Source organism: Vombatus ursinus, unplaced genomic scaffold (genome assembly GCF_900497805.2).
Source record: "Vombatus ursinus unplaced genomic scaffold, bare-nosed wombat genome assembly UNPS02011700.1, whole genome shotgun sequence".
NCBI lineage: Eukaryota > Metazoa > Chordata > Mammalia > Diprotodontia > Vombatidae > Vombatus > Vombatus ursinus.
In genome coordinates, this window is record NW_020951478.1 from 6,526,313 (window position 1) to 6,540,417 (window position 14,105).

Below are 14,105 nucleotides of genomic sequence, written 5' to 3' on the forward strand. Positions count from 1 at the left end.
GAAATTAGGATTCACCAGTTTTCGAAAAATATCAGTTTTGAAACTTACAGTAGGAAACACCATGACCAAGATTACATGCTTCTCGAAGCCGGTCTGTGCATTTATTTATTTATTAAAAAAACAACAACCTATAATTTATTTAATATTTTAGATTGCAAGCTTTTTGAATATGCATTTATTCATTTCCTGGTACCAGGAGAGTTTTTGATGGGATTGAAATAAGAAGGCCATTTTGATTAACATTTTCAAGATCTTGATTGGTCATGGAGAGGGTGAACGTGAACTTGTTAGGGGAGGAGGGAACAGAACGTTTTCTTTTGATTGCTTCTTTGACTGACCTTTTAGTGCATTTGCATAAAGTCAACATTGAATGTTTAAACTGGCCAGTTTCACGGCACTAGGCTTTGGAAAATTAAAAGCGTCTTACCTAAGGACCCACTCAGGCCAACTGAGTCATGTCGTTAAGGGGGCAATATTTAACAAGTATTTGTTGATGGGCTATCCTATAAGGGTAAGACCAATGAGTAAAATGTCGTCCCTGCCTTCCATGGAGTGCTAGTCCAGGAAGACTCAACTAGAATGAAGAAACAAGTGAAGGAATGAATGAAAAGATTTATTATGTGCCGAGCACTCCTCTAAGTGCCGGAGATACAAATACGAAGATCAGAGAGACCCTGCCCCCAAGAAGCTTACATTATAATGTTGGATACTACACACACACACATAATATATATATATACACACACATATATTTTATGTATATATACACATATATGTATATACAGGTATACACACATACACACTGTATATACATATACAACATATGCATACATACATATAATACACACACATATAATGTATGTGTATATACATGTACGGAATACAATGTATACGTCCACTCATGTATACATATAGACACACACATGTATACATGTATATACATGTACGCAATATTACATATGCATATAATGTCTATAACAGATATGTATGTCAATTATATGTACATAATGTATATTATACATATAGTACATGCATGCGTACATTCAGTATACATATAGACATTATATGTGTATATACATAGTGTGTGTGTGTGTGTGTGTGTGTGTGTGTGTGTGTGTGTGGTGACCATAGAAAGGAACTATGGTCTGGGAAGTCATAAGGATGGGGAGTGGAATAATAAGGCAGTTCACTAACATACCTTCTCCAGAGGCAACAGTAGAGGCAATTTGATTATAGTATTTGGAGAAAGAGGTAGGAAATGCTTTGGGGGACAGAGGGAAATGAAGGTCAGCAGGGTTGAAGATGACCAGGAGAAAATGCAGACGAATGTGGATATATTTTTAGAGAGTATCTTTTGAGAAATTAGGCAGTGAAAGGAAGGAGAGAGATAGATATTAGCTTGGAGTAAGTCACGAGATGATTCAGAGAAAGCTAGATAGGGAAAGCCTAGTTGACACAGTAGGGAAGCAGACATTGAAAAGGAAGAGAATAATAATCCTAGAGAGCGGATAGTTAATGGATCAAGGGTCTTGAAGAGAAGAGGGGAAAACATGGATGAGGAGTACTCATAAAGGATTAGCCTTGAAAGACGCACAGTTGGTGATGAGGTGGATGGAGCACTGGGCTTGGAGTCAGGAGGACTCATGTTTGTGAGTTTCAAATCTGACCTGAGACATGTACTAGCTGTGTGACCCTTGGCAAGTCACTTAACCCTGTTTGCTTGAGTTTCCTCATCTGTAAAATGAGCTGGAGAAGGAAATGGCACCGCTCCAGTATCTTTGCCAAGAAAACTCCCAAAATGGGGTCATGAAGGACATAACTGAAAAACAACTGAACATAAGGGATCAACGATTGAAGCTCTGTGTGTCCTAAGGCCCTTCTCTTTAGTCTGAGGATGGAAGTATAGGTTCTTTAACATGGCACAGGCCTCCCCATGCATTCAGGATTAGAGATACAGGGTTAGGATTCCTATAACCTCCCTCTGAAGATCTAAGAATTGAGATGGCATTCTTAAGGTCTCCCCAACCACCAGCCCAACAAAGTGCCTTGGAAACAGCATCAGTCAGGCAAGGATTTATTGAACACCTACTATGTGTATAGCATTATAGTGTGCTGGAATGAGCACTGGACTGGGAGTCACAAAAGCTGGGTTCAACTCTAGACTCTGCTAGTTATTAGCTGTAATTGATAGGTCAACGCATTTATTGAGCTCTTACTATGCTCCAGGCACAGTACAGAGCGCTGAGGATTCCAATGCAAGCAAGTCATTCCCAGTTGTGATGGACCTTACATTCTAATGGGGTGAGATAACATATACAGGAAGGGAGGGGAGGGTGTGGGCACCCATGGGGCATGGTGCGGAAGCCACAGAGAGTGTCATGGAGGCCTGGTTCCCAGCAAGATAAAACTGCATACTCACCTATTTAAAACCCATGGCAACCAGAGTGGAGAGTCCAATTTTCCTGATGTCACTATCTTCTCTGAAGCCTTTGTTTCTACATCTCTACAATGGGTATGATGCTAAAGGCACTATCTACTTTATTGGATGATAAGGAATACTTGAATATGCAAAGGATGTGTGATTTTATCAGCCTGGAGAACTCTAGGTATGGGAAAACCCAATAAATAAATCCTCGGTAGTTGCCTGAGGTACATGGAGGTCAAATCACTTGCCTAGGACCACACTGATATTAAATATCTTAAAAAAAAGATTTGAACTCACAGCTTCCTGATTCCAAGCCCATCATTCTAATCACTATGTCAGACTGAAAACCTCAGTTACAGAAATGTCTGTCATCCAACAAGGGTGGCAGTTTAATTAGTTTAATTAATTAGGTACCTACTATGTGCCAGGTGCTGTGCTACATGCTGGGGATACAAAAGAAAGACCAAAACAAAACAGTCTCTGTTCTTCAGGAGCTCACAAAATAGAACAGTGGCCATGTTTCCTCACCACCTACCACCTGAGTCTTACGTGGGATAGAGAGGTAAGTGAGAGACTTCCATGAATCACTTCAATAGTTTCATTAATATATATATATATATAGTATATAAATGTGTGTATATATGTGTATATATATATATATATGTATGTATGCACACACATAGTCAAGAATCTGAGCAGATCTACCTGCTGCTTCCCATGAGCATCTAGAACAGGACTTATATAACTTGGTGTCCTCTAGGTGCAGTGGGAAGGTGGGTTGAGGACATCTATCTTTCATCGCTAAGGCTGGGCAGGAGACATTGTAGCAGAGAGAGAAAGATGTGGGATTTGACATGAGTTCACATCTTAGCTTTGCTCCTGACTGTGACTTTGGGTAAATCACCTCCCCTCAGAAGACACTAGTTTATTTGTGCCTGGGCCACCTCAACAGTGGTCTCACCCCCAGTGACCCCAACCCAATAGCCTCCTCATATGAAAACAAGGGGGATGGACTCATTGACCTCTAATGGATCTTCCAGCTCTATACCTATGAACTTGTGAACATGATATTCTTTCTCTTGCCTTCCAAGCTCTGCAGTTGGAGGAGTCCTAGACAGCGAAAAGATGTAACCTGATTTGCTCTGTCTCCCAGGTGAAGTGCTCTCCCAGATTGCATGCTCTCGACATTAATTAACAAAAATAAAACCTTCTCTATGAGAACAGTAGCCACCAGATGGCACTAAGAGCTTTCGTGGAGTCAGCTGCAAAGTTTGCTCTTGAGGCAAGGTGCAGGAACTAGATGGAAAGAAGGACCAGGGGGGTGGCTGAGAGCACTGGGCCATAGACCACCTGCTCATATAAGCAGAGACATCACAGCCGAGGCTCTAGAGCTGGCTCTTGGACCGGCTGCCCAAGTCTGCATGCTCCTCCAGGGCTTCGGAGCAACTGGCTATAATTCTCCACTCCTAGACTCAGCCTCCTTGTGACCTCCCTCAGTTTCATTGGTGATGATGAAATTATCTTGAAAGATGCTTCGTCGTAGGCAACAGTTTCATACCACACCACATCACATACATCCCTGCCCCGATGCTTCACATAGTCACCATCAAAACTGACCTCAGTTTAGTTCTAGGCGTTGGGCAAGCTTTCAGAAGCGAACAAGGGTGGCAGTTTTCCACTTTCAGTCACTCAGATTCATATCATCGGTGATTTAAATGAGAATAATACAATTAACACCAGGAAGGAGCAATAGTAAGTGGGCTGGAGAACAATCGATATGTAGGTAGCTGTATTTCCTGTGTTTTCTAGGGCAATGCAGGAGCTTGAGCTGGAATTTCCCTGGAAAAAGCAGCTAGGTGGTGCAATGAATAGAGAGTTGGACTGGAGTTAGGAAGAAGTGAGTTTAAATCTTCAGATACTTAATAGCTGTATGACCTTGGGCAAATAACTTCGCCTAAACCTCAGTTTTCTCATCTTTAAAATGGGAATAATATAGCACTTATCTTTCAGGATTGTTGTGAAGATTTAAAAATACACACACACACACACACAAATCCATTATGTGTGTATACACACACATATGTAATACAATATATTTGATATATACCAAAGTATATACATATAAATAATATGATATTATTTATATGCATATAAGTAATATAACATTTTACATATAAATAACAGAATATATATTATTTATAAGCATATAAATAATAAAACATATTATTTATACATAAAATAATTTTCAATATATCAAATAATACATAATGTATATGAAGTCCTTTATAAATCCTAAACTACTATACAAATTATCATTATCAGAAAAACAAAAAGACCAGACAGTAAAATGTAGCAACACAAGGGAGATCAGGTTTCCCAGTCTGCCAAATACACTAGCATAGAAATATAGGTTCTTAGAGTCTGGAAAGACTTTAGGAATCATTTTTTCCAGTTATTTCTTTTCCTTGTCCTCTTAAATAGTGAATTAAAGTTACTAGATAGTAGCTTTTACTATTGCTAAAATAGAAATGTAAAGATGTTACCTATGTTTATAGAATCATAGGACACTGGAGCTGAAAGGGACCTTAGAAATTATTTAATTCAACCCCTTCATTTTACAGTTGGGAAAATTAAGAGGGGGCAGCTAGGTGGCACAGTGGATAGAGCACTGGCCCTAAAGTCAGGAGGACCTGAGTTCAAATCCAGCCTCAGACCAAACATTGACACTTACTAGCTGTGTGACCCTGGGCAAGTCACTTAACCCCAATTGCCTAAAAAAAGAAAAAAAAAGAAAATTAAGAGGCAAATGACTTGCTCAAGGTCACACAGCTGGTGCTAAACCTAGGATTTAATCCACAGCATGACTCCCATTCCAAGTACTCCTTTACTACAACCAAATTTTTATCCCTATAAATTTTTAATGCTTCAATTGTTATAGTCAAAAATTATAGCTCTTAAAATGTATTCTGTCATCATAACTCTAAATCTCAGATAATAAACTTCAAAAGAAGACAGAAGAATTTACACAGTACTTAATCAGAAAATATGGTTTTCGTAAGCAATAAACACATAATAAATTGTCAAGTATTCTTTGTACTTATAAAACAATTTCCACTTGAAAATATCCATGTGTTTTGTTCGTATTTATTTCTTTGGTGCTTTTAATGAAACATCTGCCACCTCTGACCACATTTACATCCAGAATATTAATTCTTGTGAAGACCCTACATATGACATTGGGCTTTCCTAATGATTCTAACTGGTCAGGTTGTTCAAGAGAAAGACAGTCCCAGAGAGCACAGCTGGGACCACCTGGCAGAGTGTGTGACCCTGAACATTTTCCTAACAATTACAGATGTCTCAAAGTGGAATGGGCTACTGGGGAGGTTCCAAGTTCCTAGGTAAGTCTGTAAGCAGATCTAGATGACCTCTGGGCTGGGAGTCAGAAGAATCCTACTCAGTGTCAAGTTCTGTTTCATACTAGCTAGGTGACCTTGGGCTAGTCAAGTTCCATTTAAACACAGAGAAAGAATTAAAGGCCTCTGTTGGATTTGGACAGGACCACGTGACCTTTGAGCTCTAGCTCATCTCTTGGAATTCCATGGTTCTATGGTAAGAAATGGTTTTCTCTGAGTCACCTCACCTACATACCATAGAATTTTTTTTTTCAGCAAAAGACTGAAGTCAGAGGATTTGGGTTAAAATCCCACTTCTGATACATATTACCTGTGGGATATTTTTGTTGTTTGTTGTTGTTTAGTAGTTTTAGTTGTGTCTGACTCGTTGTGACCCCAGTTGGGGTTTTCTTGGCAAAGATACTGGAGTGGTTTGCTATTTCCTTCTCCAGCTCATTTTACAGATGAGGAAACTGAGGCAAAAAAAGGTTAAGTGACTTACCCAGGGTCACAGAGCTAGGTAAGTGTCTGAGGCCAGATTTGAACTCAGGAAGATGAATCTTCCTGACTCCAGGCCCAACATTCTATCCACTAGCTGCCCATGGGGTATTGGACAAGCCAATTAACTCCCCTGGTCTTCAGTTTTCTTACCTGTAAAATGAGGGCATTAGACCAGATGACCTCTGAGGTCCCTTTGAGCCCAATATTTACAGTCCTATGACCCCATACACAGGGATCTTCAGCTTTAAGTAACTCTGCGGGTCTCACAAGGTTGGTATAATGTGAAGAGGGTGGTGTTCTGTAAAGGGTAGGACCAGTGTGTGGCAGATGGTGGGAAAGCACACTCATATGCTAAAAATGTTACGTGTTGGTACAAACTGAGCAGGTAAATGGAAGGGAAGATAGCTTGGCCATCGGTTCATTTGTGCCCCATTGGTTTTTGCTACTGAGTTGTGTTTACCTACCTATTGTGCCTTCGCCCCTACCCCCACCCTTGCCAGCCATCCTCTGGAGAAACAACTCCTGTGGCCAGCCATCCCCACCAATTGCTGACCAGTCATCACCTACAGGTCAGGCAATCTGGCCTAGTTGGAGCAACATGGCACCCTGAGGGAGACACAACGTGGCCTGTGCCAGACAAGATGAAACGCCACCACCCCTTCGACTACCATCTTTTTTTAAACTCGGTTGGAGATAGCTCAGGAATTTGAACTCACAAGCCTTGGGAACAGCAGCACCCTCCCCCACCCACTGAAATAAATAACTAGAATTTGTAGTGTGTCTTTCTTCCAGCCCAGGTCCCACAGGCATCATGGAGATGTGGCCTGAAAATTTCCTCTTATAGCTACTGTAACCACAGTAACCAGAAAGGACAGTTCTTGCAGCCAAAATCTTAAATGTTTCAACATCAGGAACTGATGTGATTTTAACGGTGGAAATGACATTAAAGATGCATTATCACCTGCTGTGCTGCAGAACCCTAAGGACCATGGGTTTTTTCATCCGATTTGCTGCTGAAACCTTCTATATCTCCCTCACATGAGCTCCTTGAGAATGGGGGCTATCTTACCTCCATATGTGTATCCCCATGCTTTGCATGTAGTAAGCGCATGATAAATGCTTTTTCATTCATTCATTTGTTGCTTTTCAATTCTTACCTTTTTTTTTTTTTAAATTTTGGCCTGTTTGGTTCTTCTCTGCTCATTGATGTGTTACTTGTGATTACCAGCAATTGACTGAGTGCCAAGTTTATAGGGTGGAAGGAAAGTAGGGGGAGGGGAGGCTGCTGATGCATCTCTAGGAACTGGAGCCATAAAATGACGTTAGCTGTTGTCATCAGTAACTTTTGGCTTCATATCATGTTTGTCCTGATTTAGATGGTTTTGTTGGAATCATAAACCCAAAATAGCCATTACATATCAACATTGGAGGCTGTTTTAATCTAATTATTTGTTCTTCCCTGGTGGGGGTATTGAGTGAGTTTGCACCCAAAATACCAGTGTAGGCTGAGAAGAAAATGTCACCTTCGTGTGACTTTGTGGAACTGAAAAGACCAAATTCATCCCCCCTGCCTAGACAAGGTGACAAGTGTCTGGGGCAAACCCAGCCACATCCCTAGTGCCAGAGCTCAGCGGGGCCATAAACACAACCCTACGGGGACAAAGGATGAGATTTAAACACTCTTCATGCTGTAATAAGCGTGGACAAAAGGCAGGAGATGTTCAGGCTGATTCCTGTTCTTAATTCAAGCCTCCATGAACGCATGGAATGACAGTACCCTATAAGTGAAAAACCTCCACAGTTTCTGTTGAGGATGGGGTGGGGGGTTGGGAGGGTGGAGTGGATGCTAGTGTTAAGTTTCTTGTTTTTAATTTTCATTTCTGTTACTGTAATTGAACTGTAATTAGCTTTCACATTTAAAAAAGAAAATATTGGGAAGTTTGACCCAAAGAAGATGAGAAAATATGACTCTCACTCTTATGCAGAAGTGTGTTTGGGGGGTAACATAATAACAATAATATCTAATATTTACCATGGCACTTTAAGATTTTACAAAGTGCTTTACATGTGTTTTCTCATTTGATCCTCAAGACAACCCTGCAAGATTGATGCTATTATTATCACCATTTTTACAGAGGAGAAAACTGAGGTAGAGGTTAAGTGACTCTTCCAGTGTCACACAGCTAGTAAGTGTCTGAGGCAATATTTGAACTCAGATTGTTCTGACCCCACATTCTGCACTCTATGCACTGTGCCACCTAGTTATGGGTAGAAGATGTTGAATATACTGTCAGGCTTTGTCGATGGTCTGATTAGTTTTGGTGAACTTATTTTTTTTTCTCTTTTTAATTCTTTCTTATAAAGGATGGCTCAGTGGGTGGAGTAGCAGATGTATTTGGAAATGAAGGTGATGTAAAAACAAAATATTGCAATAAAAATATAAAAAAGAAAATTTTAAGAAGGATGAAACTTCACGGCTAACTGAGGGAAAACTATTTTGGGTTAGTATGGGTCCAGATAGGTTTTATATGTATATATGTGTATACACACATACATGCATACATGCATATATGCACACATGTGAATGCACACAAGACTTTCTCTTTGCCAAAGGGTATGACTTACCTCATAGTATAATGACTAGATCCACTAGACTTGGAGTTAGGAAGACCTGGGTTTGAATCTTGCCTCAGATACTAGTTGTCACTTAACCCCTCTGAGCCCTTGTTCCTTCATCTGCAAAATGGGATAATAGTGCTTATCTTATATACCTAGCTTATAGTGCTTAGTGTGACCTATTATCAATATCTAAAAGAGCACCATAAATTTAGGACAGTAGATTAACCTCTACCATGCCCCTTTTATATAGTAGGTATGGTCCTGAAAAGACACAAGCAAATCCAAATTTTGTAAAGCAAGTCACATTTTAAATGTGCTAAGGCAGCTTACGATTTCAAGGAATCCTGTGGTGAGCCTTTTTGTTAACAAAGGAAATTCTTTTTTAAAAGTAGACAATCTGACATCTGTAAATCTCATTTTTTCCATATGTTGGGTTTTCTTACAGTGAGGTACAATATAATGAGTAGGCACCTACATTTGTGTTACCTAGGTGTTTTCTGGTAATAGGATTTGCAAATATTTACCTTGTTAGAGGCCTATAAAACTTCTAGTTACCAACAAGAGCTTTTGTAGGTCTCTAATGAGGTCATTTTCAGGACAGCTGGAATATGATATTTCATCATATTATATATTCTTATTAATAATTATATTCATTATAATGTATGGGAAATATTTTGCATATTTCTTACAAAAGTAATAAAGCATCTCCCACTTTTCCAAATTTCAGTATCCTGGCTTTAATTATTTTGCCTTCATAGTTGTAAGAATTACCAAACCATAATAACACAGGTTGGCTTATTTTTTTTCCACTTCAGGTGGTAAAAAGATGTGTTTGAGTTATGCAAACAATAAATTATGTCTGTAAGTTGATTCTCTTTTTAAAACAACATTTTGCAACTTAAAGATATGCGTTGTTGGCATAACAATGTCAATGTTTCTCCATTGTCTCTGGAAAGAGAGCAGCTCTCTGCTAAGTAATGATTATATCACATATGCTACAGATTTCTTAGAAACAGGGCAAGTAATTCATTTCCAGAGGAGTACAGATGTTGCTACATAAACACTCTCAGTGTTTGTAACTCAGCAGCGCAATGGGGACAAGGGTAGGTGAGAATTTTTGAGACTCCAAGTATGGGGTGATAGTGAGGAAAACTTCAGATGTAGAACTCTTCTATTTCATGAGTCGGGGAGGACTCTGCAGCAAGTTGTTGGAGGTTGTCACTAGTTTCCCTGATTTCTGAAGAGTGGGAAGCAGGGGGGCCAGAGGTCTCCTTGAGTGTAGAGGAGGATGCGAAGGGAGAAGCTGTAGACGAAGGGGGAGAGCCGGACGACCCCTCGGTAAATGAGGAAAGGGAAGTGCAGGGGGCCTCAGCTGTCATGCTGCTTGAAGCAGATAGCGGCCTTCCTTTGGAAGCTCCCAGTTTTGGCTGATGGGGGTGACATTTTCTTGGGGGGAGGAAAGTTTCCAAATTATTGCAAAACCCACTAGGAGCTGAATAAGCCGAGACCACAGACAAGTCCGAGAAGGAAAGCTTTAGGCCTGTGTCCACATCAGTTTCCTGGGCACCTTCTAAGTCATCGACAGACAGCTTGGGGTTCTGTTTCTGTTCTGATGCCTCTTCTGCTGGGGAGCCTCTGCTTAAAACCCACAGTGGTTCAACCAAGGGCAAAGAGTCAGAGGCAAGGGGAGCTCCTCCAGTGGGCAGACAAAACAGTGATTTGCTCCTCTGGAATGACCAGGGAGGGTGATGAGCACTGCTGTTTCTTTGAGTCCGTCCTCCCTGATTCCCGGGAGGTAGGTCGGGCTGGTAGAGGCCACTGGCTGGACCGCCTAATTGCTGCTGCTGGCCGCTGCTGAGTGTGCGACTCCGTGGAATGAAGCTGGATGAAGGGGGGAAGGAAGGAGTCTTCTCCGGGTAGAAGTGAAGCTTGCTGGCTTTAGAAGATTTTCTATATAAACTGTGTGCCTGTCGGGAAAACAGGGAATACTCCATTAATATGGGATTGTTTGTCTCCTGGTGGCACATTTGCAAAGTTATACTTGCTGTAAATCATTCTCTTGAATCATTGGAAAAGCCTAAAGGAACACCATGACAACTCAATGGGAAGAGGATATTGTACTTGGATGTACAACATTAATAATTAATAACATAATAAAATAATTAATAATATCAATGAACAATAATATTAATAATTTAAGTACATTGTACTTATGTCAGCAAAAAAAAAACCCCTACCAAATTATATAGGAAAGATCAATCTAGCCCAAGCATCACAAATCCTCACTAAGACTACTTTATAAACTATGTGGGGTAATCCAAACTCATGGTGAAATGAAATGTTTCAAAAAAGAGATTTTGCCCTTCCTGAACAATAAATTCCTTTAAATACCAGAGAAGAGTGGAATGCTGCTCCCAGAGAAGGAAGAAGCTATTTTCTTTCTTTCCAGAGACATCTTAATATTAGTGAAAGGAGCAATGGATTTGGTGTCAGAGGAGGGGATATTCAAATCTAGCTCTGCTTACTTACTACCTGTATGACCTAAGGTAAATATTACTTAACCTCTCTGGGTCTCAATTTTGTTATATAAAATGGGGAGAGGGGCAGCTAGGTGGTGCAGTGGATAGAGCTCTGGACTTGGAGTCAGGAGGACCTGAGTTCAAATTTGACCTCAGACATATAACACTCACTAGCTGTGTGACCCTGGGCAAGTCACTTAACCCCTTTGCCCCATTTAAAAAAAAAAGGCGAGAGGGGTGTGCAACATGATCTATTGAGCTCTTTCCACCTATAAATCTATGACCCTAGGAACCCAGGAAAATGATGGAGTAGGAGTAGGAGTAGTAGTAGTAGTAGTAGTAGCAGTAGTAGTAGTAGTAGTAGTAGTAGTAGTAGTAGTAGTAATAATAATAGTAATAGTAGTAGTAGTAATAATAGTGAGAAATGAAGGAGGGCAAAACAGAGTTAGATTATAGAGACCGGTGAAAACTGCCTACATGACCTTGGAGAAGTCACTTAAACTTGCTGGGCCTCAGTCTTCTTCTGAGTAAAATAAGGAGGTTGGATAAGATGGCCTTTGAGGTCCTTTTCAGCTCTATAAGGCAGGGGACGTAGGGAAGCAATGGCGGTTCCTCACTCCATTCTCCCTGTCCCTCAGTGTTACAGCACATATGGAGAAAGCTAGTAACATCTTATATTCCCCTGGGTTACAGAAATGCATGCATGTAGTTTTTGGCTGGATCAAATTTGAAAGGCCCAGACTTAAACCAGCCTGCTCAATTTTAAAGCCCATGTCAGGGTTAAAATAAAATCCTAGGGTTTGCTACAACTGAGGAAGCTAAACAAGCCCTGGAATGAGTGAAGCACAATTAAGAAGAAAAATTACCTAAAATTCCATGAATCTCTCCCCAGAAGCCTACAAACAATTAGGAGGTATTGATTGTTCTCTCTCTTAATACCCCATCCACTTTTTATGGTAACACGACTGTCCAGTAAACTATGGGAGTCATTAACTACCAGGCTTAATCCCAACTGCCACAGATTCTCTGCAGGGATTGGGCATTTGCCTCTCCTTTAGTTCTATTTCCTGTACTTCTGTTTTCGGTTCACTGCTTTCAGAAATTCAGAAAAGAAACCTGCTGTTCATTGTTGCTTAGAACCTACAAGCCTTGCCTTAAATGCAGCAGCCACTTGTACCCTCCTGTCCTAGCTTTCTCCCTGTTGTATACCCAGAGTCTCGCACACCTGACACATAGTAAGTACGTCATAAATGCTTATTTATCGACTGATTGTATATCTCTGCCACTCCAAGGACCCTCACAGAGGGACTGGAGAGACTGGTTCTCTTTGTGCTTTGGTTCCTGATTTATGAAGTACTGGCAGTAATAACAGTCTGGGTAACTTACACGGTCCCTTATAGCTCTTTAACCATTGACCCAACGCTTTACAAAGCACTTTCCTCAAAACATCCCTGTGACGTACAAGCAGTCCCCTTTTACAGCAGAAGAAAGTGAAACTCAGGAGAAATGGCTCACTCAACTAGCATGTGCAATAGAACTGATATTAGAACCCACTTCTCCTGGCTCCAAGTCCAGTGCCAATAAATCTCACTGCCTCTAATAGTAATAGCTCACATTGACAGGAAGTCTCGAAGTTGACAAAGAGAGTTAGTATGGCATAGGGGATAGAGAACAGCACCAGAGTCACAAAGACCTCGGTTCAAATCCTGACTTTGACATATACTAGCTGTTTGACCATGTTAATCAACAAGTCAATTAACCTCTCAGTGCCCTAGGGAAATTCTCTAAGATTATAAGGAGTTCCATTTTGACATCAGGGGTGTCAAACACCCATATGCGGCCTACCATACTCCCTAGCACCAGAATCAGATTAAAAACGTAATTGGGAAATATTCAACAAAATAAATGAAGATATAATAAAGCACATAATATTGATCCGTGGTTTTCTAAGTCAATATGCAGACTTCAGGAACCTCATGTATGGTTTAGTGGCCCCCTTTAGATCTGAGTTTGTTACCACTGCCCAACATAGATCAAGTGACTTAAAATTGATATTTAGAAATAATATTGGTACTGTGTTTTCTCCTTCTCTGCCATTAATACTATATTTGTCATATAAAAGGGGCTTGTTGATGTGCTTTCTTTCTCAATTTTTGAGAATAATTTATATGATATAGGTATTAATTTTTCTTTAAAAATTTGATACAATTCTCAAAATTCATTAGACCAGGACATTCCCCCCAAGGGCCCCCACCCCACGCCCTTTGTTAGTCCCTTTACAGCTAATTCTATTTCCTTTATGAAACTGGATTAAATATTGCTACTTGGAGGCTGTTAATTTAGATATTTTATGTTTTGAAGGTATTCCTCTATGTCTTTTGTGTTCTTGGTTTTGTTGGCATGTAACTCTGCATAGAAGGTTCTGATAGCTCTTTTTATTTCCTCTGATTTTGTTGTGATTACAATTTGTTCATTTAAAAATTTTTTATTGAGCCCTGTGTAATTTTTCATCTTTTTAGTGTTTTTACTATCAGACTCTTTTCATACTGACTTGGATTTATTGATGGAGTGAGCTTTAGATATGAAACCCACCCCTGACATGACTCATTGGTTAAGGCACAAATACAACCTTTGCTATATTAGTAT

At 40.2% G+C, this 14,105-nt stretch overlaps 1 protein-coding gene across 2 annotated transcripts in view; it reads right to left on the reverse strand.

Annotated features, from left to right (window-relative positions):
• Positions 1 to 9,653: 9,653 nt before the first annotated feature.
• Positions 9,654 to 14,105, reverse strand: part of FAM124A (family with sequence similarity 124 member A) — a 108,284-nt gene continuing 103,832 nt past the window's right edge. For both annotated transcript variants that reach the window (XM_027856921.1, XM_027856920.1), the window contains one exon: positions 9,654 to 10,907. In XM_027856921.1, coding sequence (XP_027712722.1) covers positions 10,095 to 10,907 — 813 coding nt within the window. In that variant the 3' untranslated portion in view covers positions 9,654 to 10,094. The remainder of the gene's footprint in view (positions 10,908 to 14,105) is intronic.